This window comes from Neolamprologus multifasciatus, unplaced genomic scaffold (genome assembly GCF_963576455.1).
Source record: "Neolamprologus multifasciatus unplaced genomic scaffold, fNeoMul1.2 chr03_unloc_2, whole genome shotgun sequence".
NCBI classification, from domain to species: domain Eukaryota; kingdom Metazoa; phylum Chordata; class Actinopteri; order Cichliformes; family Cichlidae; genus Neolamprologus; species Neolamprologus multifasciatus.
The window spans coordinates 431,829-448,447 of NW_028181972.1; the positions used below are offsets into that span (position 1 = coordinate 431,829).

The window sequence follows — 16,619 nt, forward strand, 5'->3', positions numbered from 1 at the left end:
GCAGCACCGTGCTTCATTAAACTCCATGTGAAGGTATTTTGGAGGGGAAGTAGCATTCCTCAGGTTCACTAAGCTCTGACAGCTCCTGGGGTTCCTGCACACACTGTCACGCTGCCGGGTGGACTGTCTGCAGCAGCGCAGCAGAAGTGCTGATATCTGCCCCTCTCGGATAAAGGTGGAAACAATGAAAGTGAGAATGGCCGGACGAATACGTTTGGAGGTTTGGGATGTGGCGCTGGGTTTCCTCCTGCTGTGCTCTGTGACGGGCTTGTTGTTGATGGATCAGCAGAGAAACGCGGAGGATGAGCAGGAGCTCGACAAAGCTATTCTGGAAATGCTGCATATCAACAAAGTGTCAGCAAGCCACCATGCTAAACCACATCCTTACATGAGGAAGATCTACCAGAACCTGGACTCGCTGGAGGTGCAGGATTTGGGGAAATCAGACGGGACGCTGGTGCAGGGGTTTCGGAGTGTCAGCGGTAAGGATTTCAAATAGTAATCCTTTACATGTTGCTTTGACAATAACGATGTAATCAGAGACCGTGATCTGCAGTAAAGCAAGAAAACAGCAAGTTCCCCGTGTGTGCATGAGGAACTGGAACATGGTGTCATGTAAGGGTTCATATGTTTCATGAGCATTTGGAAAACTTGCAGAGCGACTGTGGCCACAAACATGGCCGTGCAGGGCTTCAAGGTCCTGCCTGCACGTCCATCTGACAACACATGAGCTGTAAGGGTTCTGCTGCCAATCACAGTGTCGTGCTTGCAGTAATTAATATTAATGAAATGCAGTCAGTCCCTTTCACACGTGCAAACCTCAAGTCAACATTAAAATGTTACCTTCAAAAGCAGCTTTATTAGTTGGATATTGTAGCGTTTAAGAATAATCAGAGATCCAATCCAGCAGTTTTAAGGTGGAATCTTTAGTTATCAACAGGTTAAAGCACCATTTGTGCCAAAGCAGCTAAAATGAGAAACATGCACATTATTTCAGTCTGTTAATCTCACAGTTCAGCGAATCAGCTGAAGTAGCATTATTCAGCACCAGTGTTGGTCAAGTTACTTGAAAAAAGTAATCAGTAACTAATTACTGATTACCTCCCCCAAAAAGTAATCCCGTTACTTTACTGATTACTTATTTTCAAAAGTAATTAATCACTTAGTTACTTAGTTACTTTTTAAAAACACGATTTACAACCTGAATAGGTGATAAAGCGATAGATCTTTCAGCCCAATTCTACTTTTTCTACATAATCATCATACAAAATGTAATCAAATGGAAAAGTCTCTTTTTAAAACTTGTTTTATTAGTTTTAATCTTTTAACTTTATGCATCAAGCAAACATTTAATTATCTGCAACATTCTCTGACTGGAAGAAATTAGTTTAATATTTAAACCTATTTTCTGCACATTCCAGCACATAAAATAAAATATTTTGTGTGTTCACACTCACTCTTTCAAATAGATGCAAGTAAAACACAGCAGAAAATAAATAAAGTCAAAGACTAGCGGTCCTGTTGCTCTATTTTCACCTGTAAAGCAGGAGTGGGGTAGGCGGAGGTTTACCCTGGTGCAGGTGTGCAGCGGTCAGTGGAAGAATCCGCGAGTTTCTCTGTGAGTTTCCCATTACGTCGTAGCTACTCGGTGCTTGTTTGGAAGTTTAGGGGTTTTTTCGCTGTAAAAAGAAGTTTTCTTCCCACGCACAACGGACACTAATGTTTTTGTCACTTTTTATGGAATCAAACTCAAAGTAAGGTCAGTACTTCCACGCTTTAAACGCTGCACGCTCATACTCTCTCCTGCACTCGATATATGATCCATTGTTGATCTGCACACAGCTGTTGTCACGAACGTCGCACTCGCTTACGTCACTGTCATGAGACATTCTCGCAAAAAATCACGGTTTTAGTAACGCAGTAACGCAGCGTTCCTACGGGAAAGTAACGGTAATCTAATTACCGTTTTTGCCATAGTAATCCCTTACTTTACTCGTTACTTGAAAAAAGTAATCGGATTACAGTAACGCGTTACGCGTTACTGCCCATCTCTGTTCAGCACAGACACTGGAAAATCCCACTGCCGCTCCACAGACCTGTAGCACAACAAACTGGTACTATAGTCGTGCAGACTCACTCAGAGCTTCATGTGTCCCTGTTTCATGAGCGTAGTGGCAGCCATGCTGTTCATATCCATGTGTGCTGCTGGAGGCCACACAAAGCCACAGCAAACTGTTCTGTACCATCCTCTCCCTCCTCTTCATCCTCCTCACTCCACTAGAAACAACAGTACCGCCCACAGCTCAGTATAGTTATGTGAACTCATCATCATCAGCGTGGCTACAGGACAGCTTTGTAGCTTTGGTCACTTTAAATGTGAACATTAGCTTATAGCTGTGCTCCAGCTGAACACAGCTGGACATTGACAGGTAACATCTGGAGCTGGAGTCCAACTGGACCAGAACAGGAACAGAAATGTTTTAACAAACTACAATAAGCGCATCAGCTCCTTGGCTGGTAACGAGCAGACGAGTGGATCAGAAGCTTTTATCATCTGCATTGATTTTCGATACATTAGTCGATGTTTTTGATGCTTTTTAGAGGACAAATAAAAGTAAGCAGACACTTTGTGAGTCACAGCAACATCCCTGCATTATCAGAACAGTTTGAACTTTGCTATATTTCACTTAAGGTGTGTTTTAAATTTGCATCACCGATGTGTGTCATGCAGTAACCTCTGCATCTTCTTTCTGCTGCAGCAACAAAAGTCTTATTATTCACGAGAAACCCTGACGTTGCATGTTTGGCCTTGAGTTCGGACTTCCTGTTCCTGTATGGTCCCTCTCGTCACTGTCATGTCCTATGATAGTGTTTCCTTTAGTTTCTCTGCTCTTTCAAATGTCGTCACATGCAGACAGAACGATCTTCAGATGTTTTAATCCGTCCACTGAAATCTGCTCATCGCTGCTGCTGCAAAGTGCTGCAAAGTGCTGCAAAGAGAAAAAAGACGACATGCAGTGCTGACTCGCCTGATCCACTGCTGATTTTTCTATTTTGTTTTTAATTCTTCAAATGAATGAACCTTTGGTGCATATTTATAATTATCTTTGAAGAATACATTTCATTGATTCTGAGCCTTTGCACGGGTGGAGCTGTGTGAGTGCTTCTAACACACTCTGTATTTGATGCTTTGCAGGCCCACAGGGATGGATCTGGTTCAACATCACCAGCTTGAGCCCCTTCATGACGGGTGCAGAGCTGGTCCTGTTCAGGAAAGCCCTCCATCCTCAGCCGCTCAGCGTGTCCGTCACTCTGCACGGCGTCATCGCTTCACGAGGACGTCTGGACGAACGCCCCGTCCTGGAGGAGAGACAGCTGGCCCTGGACCAGCGGCCGCCGTCTGGCTACGACGTCTTCGATGTGTCTGCCGTGCTGACTGTGAAGCCCGTGGAGGCTCTGGGCTTCCAGCTGCGCTACACGGACGAGAGCGGGAGTCTGGTGCTCCACGAAGCCCTGACACAGAGTCTGTACTGCCTGCACAGAGGCTCTCTGAGCGAACCCTTACTGGTGCTCTACCAGGCACACCCTCGCGCTCTAACATCAGTCTAGTGTAGGCGGTGCCGCCCACTTATGGCTTTAAAGCTACTTCACACATCACAGACACGTAGGAGCACGGCAACACTGAGGCGGAACTTTGGAACATTCCTGAGGTTAAATTGTGCTCAGAGATTTTTAGGTAAATTTGCATTTTGTTTTTGTAAGACTGTTTAATATTAATAATGCACATGTAGTTATTCCCCGGGGAACAGCTCGTGTGCTGAATCAGTATGAGGGAGCTGACACTGTCGCCTACATCAGAGGATGATGTAAACATCAGCAGCTGTCTGCAGGCGGCTGTTCTGTGTCAGCGGAGCTGCTACGTCAGCAGGTGGAGCTCTGTGGTGTAAAGCTGTTACTGTTTACTGTCTTTACACTCGCACAGATCCTCTGCCGCTCACGCCTCACATCAAACGACTGTTCCTAAATGTTCTTCTGCCTATTACATCACTTCTATCCTTTGTTGCTTTGACCTTTAACCTCTCTTGAAACTGAACTGAAATAAACCCTCAGCGTAAAGAATGAACTGTGGCTGTGCTTGGTTTCTGCTGACTGTGGTTACCATAATGAAAAACCAGTGAACATGTTAAAGGAACTAGTCAAAGGGAAAATGTGTGTGAGGAAACAATATGTGTACACATTCTTCCTTGATATACACGAAAGGAAATGAAACGTTTTAAGGCTGACGACAGATCATTGGAGAGATTTGAAACTCACTTTAACAGAACAGAAACAACACATCGGGAACAGAGAGAGATGTACCAGCATTGTCACGGCTCGTAGGAGGAGCTGTGTGGCTCCTCTGATGTGAGGAAGCTTTATGGGGGTGGTAAATAGACAACGAAAAACTGAACTGAGTAAACCTAAACTGGGAAAACTAAAGAGCAAACCTTAACGAAAGATATAACAGAATAATATAAAGAAACACAAAACACCGAGTCGTCAGACTCAGGACCAGGACAGGCAGGTATTACAGGTATTGCACTGCAGTGGTTTGTATCATATCTATCTAATAGACTCCAATTTGTGCATGTAAATGGAGAGTCCTCTTCACACACTGAGGTTAATTATGGAGTTCCACAGGGTTCAGTGCTAGGACCAATTCTGTTTACATTATACATGCTTCCCCTAGGCAGCATCATTAGAAGACATAGCATACATTTTCACTGCTATGCAGATGACACCCAGCTCTATCTGTCCATGAAGCCAGATAACACACACCAATGAGTTAAACTGCAGGAATGTCTTAAAGACATAAAGACTTGGATGGCCACTAACTTTCTGCTTCTTAACTCAGATAAAACTGAGGTCATTGTACTCGGCGCTGAAAAGCTTAGAAATATGGTATCTAACCAGATTCTTACTCTGGATGGCATTACCTTGGCCTCCAGTAACACTGTGAGGAACCTTGGAGTCATTTTTGACCAGGATATGTCCTTCAACGCACATATTAAACAAATATGTAAGACTGCGTTCTTCCATTTGTGCAACATCTCTAAAGTTAGAAATATCCTGTCTCAGAGTGACGCTGAAAAACTAGTTCATGCATTTATTACTTCCAGGCTGGACTACTGCAATTCATTATTATCAGGATGTCCAAAAAACTCACTGAAAAGCCTTCAGTTAATCCAAAATGCTGCAGCAAGAGTCCTGACAGGGACTAGAAAGAGAGAGCATATTTCTCCTGCTTTGGCTTCCTGTTAAATCCAGAATTCAAAATCCTGCTCCTCACATACAAGGTCTTAAATAATCAGGCCCCATCTTATCTTAATGACCTTGTAGTACCATATCACCCTATTAGAGCACTTCGCTCTCGCTCTGCAGGCCTACTTGTTGTTCCTAGAGTATTTAAAAGTAGAATGGGAGGCAGAGCCTTCAGTTTTCAGGCCCCTCTTCTGTGGAACCAGCTTCCAGTTTGGATTCGGGAGACAGACACTATCTCTACTTTTAAGATCAGGCTTAAAACTTTTCTTTTTGCTAAAGCATATAGTTAGGGCTGGACCAGGTGACCCTGAATCCTCCCTTAGTTATGCTGCAATAGATGTAGGCTGCCAGGGGATTCCCATGATGCATTGAGTTTTTCCTTTCCAGTCACCTTTCTCACTCACTATGTATTAACAGACCTCTCTGCATTGAATCATATCTGTTATTAACCTCTGTCTCTCTTCCACAGCATGTCTTTATCCTGTCTTCCTTCTCTCTCCCCAACCAATCACAGCAGATTCACATGAATCTGAAAATCAACCAGAAACATGTTTTTATTTATTCACGAGCTGTTTTAACTGGACGTGTCCACGCGGAACAGAGCCCCGTGTTTCCCTCCACAGACTCAGTGACTGCAGCAAAACATTCATTTGACTATAATTATAGTTTTGCTGCAGCGTATGAGCTGCTGTGGGGCTCCTCGAGAGAAAGGAAAGCTGCAGCATTTGAACAATGAGATTTATACTGTGTATAAATGTATGTGTCGTTTTTCTCCAAACATGAATGTCATAAACTTTGATCTGGTTCCGTGGGTCTGACACTGGTGAAGTGCTTCCTGTCCGCGCGCTCTTTAAGGCTTCTCCGTGTAACCTCGGGACAGTTTCTTCATTAAACACATTAAAGAGAATTTTCCAAACTATGTTTGATCTGGAATGATCGCTGGAATAACGACACGGAAGTACATCAGCGTTCCTTGGATCCTATTGGTAGACTGTCCTGCCTTTTGTGTCGTTCTAACCAATCACCGCCGACTCTCCGTCGCACTGGCCCCGCCCCCTGCCGCCTTCGTTCGTCGGGAGCGGCGGAGATGCGCTGCACTTGTCCGGCGTAGATCAGGGCCGCTGTTCGTTTCCTATCCGTGTTTCCTTCGTGTTAGCGGGTCACATCCGTCCGTGTGCCATGGCCTCTGTGCGGCCCGGAAGCCCACGGTGACATGCGTCCACGGAGCGCTGAAGCTGTTCCCTCCCGCACGGCACGAACCCCGTGAAGCAGCAGCAGGCCGCGTCTCCTCCGCACCCACGATCATGTCGGGGAATCATTACAAAGGCCACGAAGTCAGCTGCTGCATCAAATACTTCATCTTCGGATTCAACATCCTGTTCTGGGTGAGCAGCTGTGCGTGGGTGACGTGTTTTTATCAGTAACGGGGGAAGCATCGATCCGTTACTCAGAGTAACGTGAGCGTTCCTGCTGCAGCTTAGTCCACAGCACAGCTAATCGGCTTTAGTGACAGCTGAGGGCCTGCGTGTGATGGACACGCACACACACGCTGCTTATTGTTGCTGAGCGACACACGAGAAACCTTTAAATAACACCGAGTCAGTGACGTCATGTGATTGTGTTCGCGTGCATCTTCACCTTAATGAGATGTGGTCCGTGTCTTGCAGCTGCTGGGCATGGCCTTAGTGGGAATCGGACTGTGGGCGTGGAGCGAGAAGGTAAGTGCACACGTGACAACAACGTCATTACACTGCCTGAGACGTCAGCTGTTCCAGTGTGATGGACGCGTGCGTGACTCCTGTGAGCAGCACAGAAACCCACGCTCCTGTCCTGCAGCGTGGACAGCCATATCAAAGCAAAGTCAGGTGACCTCCAATCAAAACCATTCATTTAATGAACCGTCAGTCATTGTCCACACACGTGTGTTCGTTTTGTTTGATATACTTGATTTTCATGTGAACTTTACTAAAGTCTGCGTCACAGCTGAGCAGCTGAGGGTTTCCCACGGTCATGTGACAGCATCCACACTTCAAAAACTAGTGAAAAACTAGTTCATGCATTTATTTGTGGCGCTGTTGATCAAACCGCCTCAGACCGAGTGCTGCGTCTGTCCTCTGCAGGGGGTCCTGTCCAACATCTCATCTATCACAGACCTGGGGGGTCTGGACCCGGTCTGGCTCTTCATGGTGGTTGGGGGGGTTATGTTCATCCTGGGCTTTGCCGGATGCATCGGAGCGCTGCGGGAAAACACGTTTCTCCTGAAGTTTGTATGTTCCAAGTCATTCTCACGCATCAACATCAGCAGGCTTCAGCGTGACGAGCGTCTGCTTCTTCTGTCGTAGTTCTCGGTGTTCCTTGGAATCATCTTCTTCCTGGAGCTAACAACGGGAGTTCTGGCGTTCGTCTTTAAGGACTGGATTAAAGACCAGCTCAACCTGTTCATCAACAACAACATCCGGGCGTATCGGGACGACATCGATCTGCAGAACCTCATCGATTTCACTCAGGAATATGTAAGTACTCACGCGGGACAGACGTTATCACACCATCGTCATCGTCATGCATGATCATACTGGTGTTGGTATCGTTGTAACAGCGTCCGCGTCACGGCTGCATGCTAACACACGTGGCGTGTCCATGAAGCTGTAAAGCTGCGGTGCAGTCTATGTGCTGGACGGTTTCATTGTGGTGAAAGTTTGTGTTTGACATGAACTGGATCATTTAAGGAATAGTGGCCGTTTCTTTCTGCGTATCCGTCCTTGGACCGCCTCAAAGCGCGTGCTGATCGTGTGGAGTCCTATTAACAGGAGTGTTTGTGCCCGGCTGCAGTGGGAGTGCTGCGGTGCTTTCGGAGCAGACGACTGGAACCTGAACATCTATTTTAACTGCACTGACGGAAATCCCAGTCGGGAAAAGTGCGGCGTTCCCTTCTCCTGCTGCACCAAGGACCCAGCGGTACGACTTCCTCACACGTCGTTAGTGATGTTGGCGTTTGTTTGTCAGCGGTGTGGTCAGCTGATCAGCTCACGGCTAAACCGAGGATTGTTTCTCGCTTTCAGGAGGACGTGATCAACACTCAGTGTGGCTACGACATACGAGCCAAACCAGTAAGTAACTGGTAAACCAGTAAGTAACTGGTAAACCAGTGAGGGGGGGCAGAGTTGGGTCATCGTAATGATTTATTGGCCTCATAACAACATATAGAAGGTATCATATTAAGATTTAAAATATGTCTTATATGACCTCTGACCTCTTGTTCGAGGTCAGCAGATTGAATCATAATAAAACTAAATGTGTTACATTGTTACAGGTCCTTTCTGTTCCTGTCATGATCAGAACCCCGGGACATGAATATTTGAAACGTGTTTGTGTGCACGCAGGACTCCGAGCAGAAGGACTACATCAACGTTAAAGGCTGCGTGCCCCAGTTTGAGAAGTGGCTGCAGGACAACCTCACGCTGGTGGCGGGGATCTTCATCGGCGTAGCGCTGCTGCAGGTCGGTGCCGCGCGCCTTCGGGTGTCGAGCGAACGCGTCGTGCTCTCGGGTCCTTCGGGTTTCCAACTCTTCTTGTTTCTCATCCGCAGATTTTTGGCATTTGTTTGGCTCAAAACTTGGTGAGCGACATCGAGGCGGTGCGGGCGAGCTGGTGAGAAACCGCTGCACACACACGTTTCACTGATCGGCAGCTCGAGCCACACTGACACGGCTTTGTTATTAACTCATAGCAATACGAGCAGTCAGAGCGCCCTCTGCTGGATCCACTGTGCAACATCTTCTGTACCAGTAAATGAAACGATTTGCAGACAGCTGCTGTGGCCAGTACGTGTCCACACATCCGTCAGTACTGGGAGACAGTTTTCCCAGTTTTGGGACAAAATGTGAATAATAACAGAACACAACAATCTGACAGCAGAGCAGCTTTATAAAGAACAAAGACTCGTTTCATTTAATCGCAGCAAAGAAAACCCGTCCTCCATCCTTTAACTACAGTCTGAGACGGCAGGCGAGCAGCTGCCACTCCCACTGTGGTAGGACGAGGACCGCAGCTGCTCGCTGTGGCGTCATGTGCTGATGTGCCACATGTTTAGTGTCCAAACCTCCACAGTCTGAAGTTTTCCCACTTTGCTGCTTTGACCTGGAGACACAGCGAGCTGTCCACGAGGCTCCCTGCTGTGTGATGTAATGTTTCCTGATGGCGAGGACGACCGCACGTCTCCATCTTTACTCCTGACAGACGCCTGTCTCAGCTCGTTATATCCAATCACTGTTACTGGGATTGTACTGGTTACCATAACTGGTTTGTTAAACGCACTGATGGAGAGCGTCTCTTTTTGCTGTGTAAAATACTCTCAGGTCTTAATATTTAACAATAACCAACCATAATGACATTTGTCTGTAAACATCATGTGACCGTACAGATGTTTGATGGTTCAGCCTCAGTAGAAATGCAAACGTACCTCTGGGAGGTGTTAAACACTCGCACAGAGCTAGGCGACCTCATGGAGGGTTCACGCTGCACTTTGATTGCTGTTGCTGTTTGAAAGAGTGGAGGTCAGAGGTCAGACTCACTGAGCAGGGTACTGAAGTGGACTGCTGTTCTCAGGACTTTGTGCTCCGGTTTTGTGAGTCAGATAAATGTGGACTTGGACACACTGGGTACAAAACGCCCTTTTTCACAGTTTACTTTGCAGCAAATGATCATCAAAAACATTCGTAAATCGTTTAAATGTTCTGCAGTAAAAGCTGTTGTATTAGTGTAACAGTCAGCAAACATCAGCACAGCTTACGGCTGCAGTCTGAATTAAAGAGCAACATTTATTCATTAGGATCCTACATAACAAACCTGCATCCACACAAACTCTCCTGTCTGCTGGAACACCTGTTTGTTTTGAGTTTTAACGTCACAGTTTTATCCTGCAGCTCTGACACATGAATCAAGTTCATTCAGTTTGTTTAGGGACAAGGCTTACTGAGCTTCATCATCACACTCATTCTTCCTCCTCCATGCTTCATCAGGGTGCCCCCCCCTCTCTACATGCGCCGCCTCCCACCGTACTCCAGCAAGAAAGCGTCGGCTTACTACTCGTGAGACACTCGCACACACACCGCATGTGTGTTTGTCACCGGTGGGTGTGATGGATCCATGTGGAGACTTCTTCTCTTGAGCTTTGCTGTGTGATCTGTGTGCTGTTTAAGGTGCAGCTGTGGGGTAGTCATGTGACCCCAACAGTGTCATGTGACCCTAACAGTGTTGTGTGGAAGCAAGAATGTGCCACAAACTCATGATTATTATTATTATTTAAAAAGAAATGTGTATTTAAACAAATACATTTTTATTAAAAAAAAAAAAATTATTAAATTAATAATTCTTTAATTAAAATGAATGAATTCACTTTCGTATTAACACCGAACTGCTACTAATTACTACAAACTGATGTGCGTGTATGGAAACAACCCCACCAGCAGCTAGCATATTAAAGCTTTGTTAGCACGTCACCTGAGCACGTACGCCTGTCCCACGATGCACACGCTGTATTTCAAACCAAAGCCTGGCTCTCTTTGCTCTCCATGCAGCATGTCCTGTTGTTTTAGTGTAGCGGTGTTAGCTAGCTGTAGTTAGCAACGCGTTAGCGACGATCTGTCCTGGTTTTAAAGTGCCACAGTTAGAAATGAAATACTGATATGATTTTGATCACACACATAACGACGCCACGATGAACAGAAACGCAGGAATCCACATGCCAAACAACCTGAAAAAACAGAATGCAGGAACTAGCTAACAGCTAGCATGTTTGGCTACAGTAATTGAAAGTGAAGCATGAATAATCTGACATGATGCACATGTGCTGTTAGCGGCACAGTCACAGCAAACTTTCTCCAAACGTGGCTCCTGTTGTGTTAAACTGCACAAACCCTGTAGCTGCATCTGAATGCTACCAAAGCTAATGTTAGGTTGTGGTCAGTGTTGTGCCCACAACATTCTGCAAACCTGAGGTCAAAGGTCAAACTACACTAATGTATTTACTGTGTGGTAGCACAGCAGCTGATGTTTAATCAGAGTATAGCATCACGTCAGTACTGTTTGCTGTCTCCTAGCATAGTCTGCAGTAGTAGACAGAGGACTGTACGTCCGTAAACCATCAGCAGGACCAGTATTTGCTTTATGCAACGAGGAACAGGATGACCTCTAACTGGCCACTGTTTAATGTCTCTGACCAAACAACAGACTTCATGAGGGCGGCCTCCAGTGGACTCTGATTGGCCTTTGCCATAGAATACCAGAACTGGCAGGTCCACCAGTGGGGCCCTGTGCTTTTCATAGATTCACCCTGAGCATATGTGAAAGACGCAAAAAGGGTCTGGAGAGGCCGTGGAAATGTTATGCTGCCTGTGACATCCATAACATGATGGAAAAGAGTTCAAACCAACAGAAACTGAAGAAAAAAGATGAAATAACGATCAACAATAGTCCAGGAACATTAATAAAAACGTTTGTTTGCAGCAGAAACAGCTGTTTGACCTGCAGGAACAAAGCAGGCTGTCAGGGTCCAGCACAATGCAGGGCCTTCAACATAAGCACTAAGATGTTCAGACCAATGCTGAAATGAACTGGAAGCCCGTGTAAAGTCTAAGTGCAGGTGTTTTATTGTGCTGTGAGCAGTCGATGTAAACGCATCATTTCAGGTAAAACAGATTAGAGGTTACATCAGGTACAGGTGTAACTCAAACATGTCGAGTAAACATGCTGTTCATGTTTGACTGGACCCTGTTTGTCAGCGTCCAGTCAAACTCATAAGGATCAGTTGTCTGTTACTGAATAACATCCTCATTCAGGAGTCTTTAGCAGTACTGAGTGAAATGATACTACTGTACATGAGAGATGCAGTCATGGTCAGCGGTCAGAGTTCGGGCACTTTCGAAGCCGTAACCTGTGATTGTTGCAAAGTCTTCCATGACCCTGCAGAAGATCCTTGGTGGTGTCACGCTCAGCCTCCTGTCACCACAGCAGGCTTGTTAGTGACGATGGCACTGAGTCGTTACTAAACGCCTCTGTCTGTCTTTTCCTTTCCAGTTTCTTTACCTAATGCAGCGTTTAAGGTAAACACTTAAACTCAACCAAACTTACACAGTTGATATAAAAGCAGATGTGACCCCTAATATGTTTTATCTTTCTTCCCCATGATCAGCTCCAGCACCGTCGGGGACCTGATCACGGCACCATCCCTTCACTGAACCAGCACCTTTGTTCCAAGGCACTAATATGTGAAATGACTTGTATATAAACACTGTGAGTAACTACTGTACAAAGACTGAGCACTGTTAGCATTCGCAGTGCTCCAGGTTTGATAGCTACACGTAGAGAGTAGAAGTTTTGATAATGTTTTTGATATTAGATATTTTTCACTGTAGTCATTACGAGCCATCGTTAGGACTGCGGCTCGAGCTCCTCACACTCAACCACTCGCTCCTGTACCTTTGCATAAGTTGACTGCAGCACCGTAGGGAGGAATCTGTTTGTGGATATCTTTGCATACTGCACTGACAGCAGCTAAACATGCTGGAAATACACAGTACGAATGAAAGAAGGGATCACTTCAATGACTTGATTCTCTACTGAAGAATGGTGTTTGAGGATGTTGCTGCCACTTTCATCACCACCTTGTAGCTCTGCAAGCACTGCAGTGGATAGCTAAACTCCCACTGCCCTACCCCTGCTCTGGTGTGACACCTCAGTATTCTTTAATCGGCTCGTTTCAGATATAAATCAGTTTTAGTGAAGAACCTTAGAGCTCGTTGAGATCAGACGGACCTGGAACTTGAAAAACAGAAACCGCAGGATTTATTATTTGTTCTCATCTTCTTGGATCTTTTTAAAGGCAGCAGCTGTAGCTTCTCTCAGTGCTGCTCGGCTCAAAGGGAACCAGTTCCCCTGGACCCAACTGCACAGTATTTTTAAAACAGCGGTCTCCAACCTTTTTTGCACCATGGACCGGTTTATGTCCGACAATATTTTCACGGACCGGCCTTTAAGGTGTCGCGGATAAACACAACAAAATAAAACCAGTACCGGTACCGAAAAAAGAAGATTTATTCATAACACACGTGAAAAGACCCAGGGAAACTGAGTTAGCGAAGAAACTGATTAAAAACTCTGAAAACCATGAATTTCACGCCCGAGTCTCAACTTTCGCAGCCCTCCACGCCTCACGGGTCGATGGTCGGTTGGGGTACCCGCTGTTTTAAAGCATATTTACGTTGTGGGACAGAGAACAGACACATTTGTAACACGTGTAAACTCATGCACCTGCACAACTGAAATGTGGGTGTGGCATCTTTAACAGGTACGTCAGCACAGGTAGCACTGAACCTGACCCCGCACTTTTAGAATGGTTGTTGTTGGTTACCGTGTGGTGCAGACAGTTCTGGTGTTTTATCTGTTTATTTTATGGATCCTACTAACGAAGCTAACAGCACTGGCTGACACTGGCCTCCACCCTCTCGTCTATATAAGCTGTGGCTCCTAACATGGCTGCAGCCCAAACTTTCACTTTTCAGCTTTAGATTTCAAAACTGTGACACCACTTTGTTTTTGTCTGTTTGATATCATCTGTGGAAACTACAGACAAGGAAAATTATTTAGAAAATGTTAGCACATTTCAGTTTGCATCACAAACTAGAACAGCTGATCTGAGGCTCCAGCTGGGCTCAAACAAAGCTACATGTGACTCCGCCCAAAACAAACCCTGATACTGTTGCTCAGTGAAGTCGCAGCTTTGGATACAAAGACAAGAAAACGATTCTAAAACCAATGAAAACGACCTGTTCAGTTACAGTAACTAATGATGAAGGACAGAGACGTTTAAAGAAAGTTTGTGTTGTTGGACAGTTCCTCGCTCCGTCACAAGTGAATAAACGAGGCATGTTTTACACTTGTGCTGTTTTCAGGTGTCACTCTGATTATACTCGTTGGTTTGTCCCGACGCGACGTCACACGCCGTCTCGTCCCCGACGTAACGTTACGCAAGTCTCGTTCCCGACGTGACGCCACGCGCCGTTTCGTCCCCGACGTGACGTTACGCACGTCTCGTCCCCGACGCGACGCCACGCGCCATTTCGTCCCCGACGTGACGCCACGTATCGTCTCGTCCCCGACGTGACGTCATGCGCCGTCTCACTCCTCATCTTTACGTAAACACTGAGTGAAGTTCGGTGAAAATATCCTCCTGTTTCATACCCAGCGTTTTCCACTTGAATGAAAACAGACGTTCACCAAACGAGCTCATGTGCTCCGTGTTTCCTTGATTTAAAGTGATTTGATTGGCTCACAGCATGTACTTGTATTAATGTGCTAACTACATTGTTTTCCTCGTCACGGTGGTTATCAAGTGTCCCCCGGAGCTCCACAGAGTTCTTTTCTACTCACAAAGGGATCAGTAATGTTTTTGATAATAACTATTTTACAGTGAACTTGGTTTTCTAACTCTAAACCTGTCAGTACTACTGAATCTGCAGCGACACGTTTGGAGGTCGTGACGATGCCTCCTGGTGATCTCAGAACACGCCACAGACACTGGACTGTAACGGCCTCCTTTCACGTCTTTGTCTCAAACTGTTGGACTGCTTTTAATATTAATAAAGGTGATGACATTACTGAGCATTGTGCGTCTCTGAGTTGTTCATATTTATGGTTAGTAAATAAATGTTTATGAACTGCACTTCCCATGAGTCAGTGTGCCGACTGTCACTGCTGATATTCCAGAGACGTGTTCATGAAGCAGATCCATGCTCCAGCCTAATGAGTCGAACCCTTGATTGAGCATGAAGAACACTTAGTTGAAGATCCTGAGACTCTGTCAGCAGGAGAACCAAAGGTTATGGCCGAGACGAGGCTGGAGGAGCTTTAGAACAAGTCAGAGATCCTGAACTTGGAAGATGTTTCTTCTACAAAGAAGACTGTAGTTCCTCTGTAGGTCTGTAACAGTGTTTAGGTTACGGGGAACTACAGCTGTGCCACGTGTCCACAGCAGAAAAGTGTCATGTGGCCTTATCATTGCTATAGCAACGCCATGTGTTTGTGTTCCTTAGAGACAAAGTGTCATGTCAGCCTCCAGATGATTCTGGGATCGACAGAGTGCTTTGGAAATATGCAAGAAGGAGGTTTTGTGTTAAATGTGGATACAAACCTGTTTGAAACACTTACAGGCAGACACGGAGGAGATACTGAAGTTGTTCTGGACTGACACTGCTGCTGCGCTCCAGAAGATCGATGCTTCTAATCAGTTTTATTTAACACAGGGACAAGACAACTGTGTGCAGAGGATCTCTGCATGCGCCTGATTGTCATAATGACAAGCAAAGATTCTCAGTTTGTATCAGTAACAGTGGCTCCTGTTCTCCATCCTTTCATTCAAGTGTAACTGTGAATAAACGCCATGATGTGTATTATTACACATGTATGTGTGAGGAGGTGAGTACCACGGGGACAGGGGGCGAGTACCACGGGGACAGGGGGCGAGTACCGCGGGGACAGGGGGCGAGTACCACGGGGACAGGGGGCGAGTACCGCGGGGACAGGGGGCGAGTACCGCGGGGACAGGAGGTGAGTACCACGGGGACAGGGGGCGAGTACCGCGGGGACAGGGGGCGAGTACCGCGGGGACAGGGGGCGAGTACCACGGGGACAGGGGGCGAGTACCGCGGGGACAGGGGGCGAGTACCGCGGGGACAGGGGGCGAGTACCACGGGGACAGGGGGCGAGTACCACGGGGACAGGAGGTGAGTACCACGGGGACAGGGGGCGAGTACCGCGGGGACAGGGGGCGAGTACCGCGGGGACAGGAGGTGAGTACCACGGGGACAGGGGGCGAGTACCACGGGGACAGGGGGCGAGTACCGCGGGGACAGGGGGCGAGTACCACGGGGACAGGGGGCGAGTACCGCGGGGACAGGGGGCGAGTACCGCGGGGACAGGGGGCGAGTACCGCGGGGACAGGGGGCGAGTACCACGGGGACAGGGGGCGAGTACAACGGGGACAGGGGGCGAGTACCACGGGGACAGGGGGCGAGTACCACGGGGACAGTACCACGGGGACAGGGGGCGAGTACCACAGGGACAGTACCACGGGGACAGGGGGCGAGTACCACGGGGACAGGGGGCGAGTACCACGGGGACAGGGGGCGAGTACCACGGGGACAGTACCATGGGGACAGGGGGCGAGTACCATGGGGACAGGGGGCGAGTACCACGGGGACAGGGGGCGAGTACCACGGGGACAGTACCACGGGGACAGTACCACAGGGACAGGGGGCGAGTAC

The 16,619-nt window shown here is 47.0% G+C and overlaps 2 protein-coding genes across 3 annotated transcripts; both read left to right on the plus strand.

Moving 5' to 3' along the window:
* Positions 1 to 70: 70 nt before the first annotated feature.
* LOC146490488 (uncharacterized) lies at positions 71 to 6,236 on the plus strand. The gene is made up of 2 exons (XM_085153199.1): positions 71 to 482; positions 3,197 to 6,236. Exons 1-2 carry the CDS (start codon positions 185 to 187, stop codon positions 3,607 to 3,609), a joined length of 711 nt encoding a protein of 236 aa, XP_085009325.1. The 5' UTR covers positions 71 to 184; the 3' UTR covers positions 3,610 to 6,236.
* A 108-nt stretch (positions 6,237 to 6,344) lies between these two features.
* On the plus strand, positions 6,345 to 14,959 carry tspan5a (tetraspanin 5a). Of its 2 annotated transcripts, XM_085153196.1 has the most exons (11): positions 6,345 to 6,686; positions 6,969 to 7,019; positions 7,422 to 7,568; positions 7,644 to 7,814; positions 8,131 to 8,256; positions 8,361 to 8,408; positions 8,682 to 8,798; positions 8,888 to 8,949; positions 10,320 to 10,429; positions 12,376 to 12,401; positions 12,491 to 14,959. In XM_085153196.1, exons 1-9 carry the CDS (start codon positions 6,606 to 6,608, stop codon positions 10,390 to 10,392), a joined length of 876 nt encoding a protein of 291 aa, XP_085009322.1. In that variant the 5' UTR covers positions 6,345 to 6,605; the 3' UTR covers positions 10,393 to 10,429; positions 12,376 to 12,401; positions 12,491 to 14,959. The 2 variants fall into 2 exon arrangements, with proteins under 2 accessions (XP_085009322.1, XP_085009323.1); XM_085153197.1 differs by lacking the exon at positions 10,320 to 10,429 and having other exon boundaries at positions 6,346 to 6,686.
* The last annotated feature ends 1,660 nt before the right edge of the window (positions 14,960 to 16,619 follow it).

Coding starts and splice junctions, on each gene's coding strand:
- LOC146490488 (XM_085153199.1), top strand. CDS start 185: ATGAAAGTGAGAATGGCCGGACGAATACGTTTGGAGGTTTGGGATGTG. Junction 483..3,196: donor GGGGTTTCGGAGTGTCAGCG/GTAAGGATTTCA, acceptor GATGCTTTGCAG/GCCCACAGGGATGGATCTGG.
- tspan5a (XM_085153196.1), top strand. CDS start 6,606: ATGTCGGGGAATCATTACAAAGGCCACGAAGTCAGCTGCTGCATCAAA. Junction 6,687..6,968: donor GATTCAACATCCTGTTCTGG/GTGAGCAGCTGT, acceptor CGTGTCTTGCAG/CTGCTGGGCATGGCCTTAGT. Junction 7,815..8,130: donor TCGATTTCACTCAGGAATAT/GTAAGTACTCAC, acceptor GCCCGGCTGCAG/TGGGAGTGCTGCGGTGCTTT.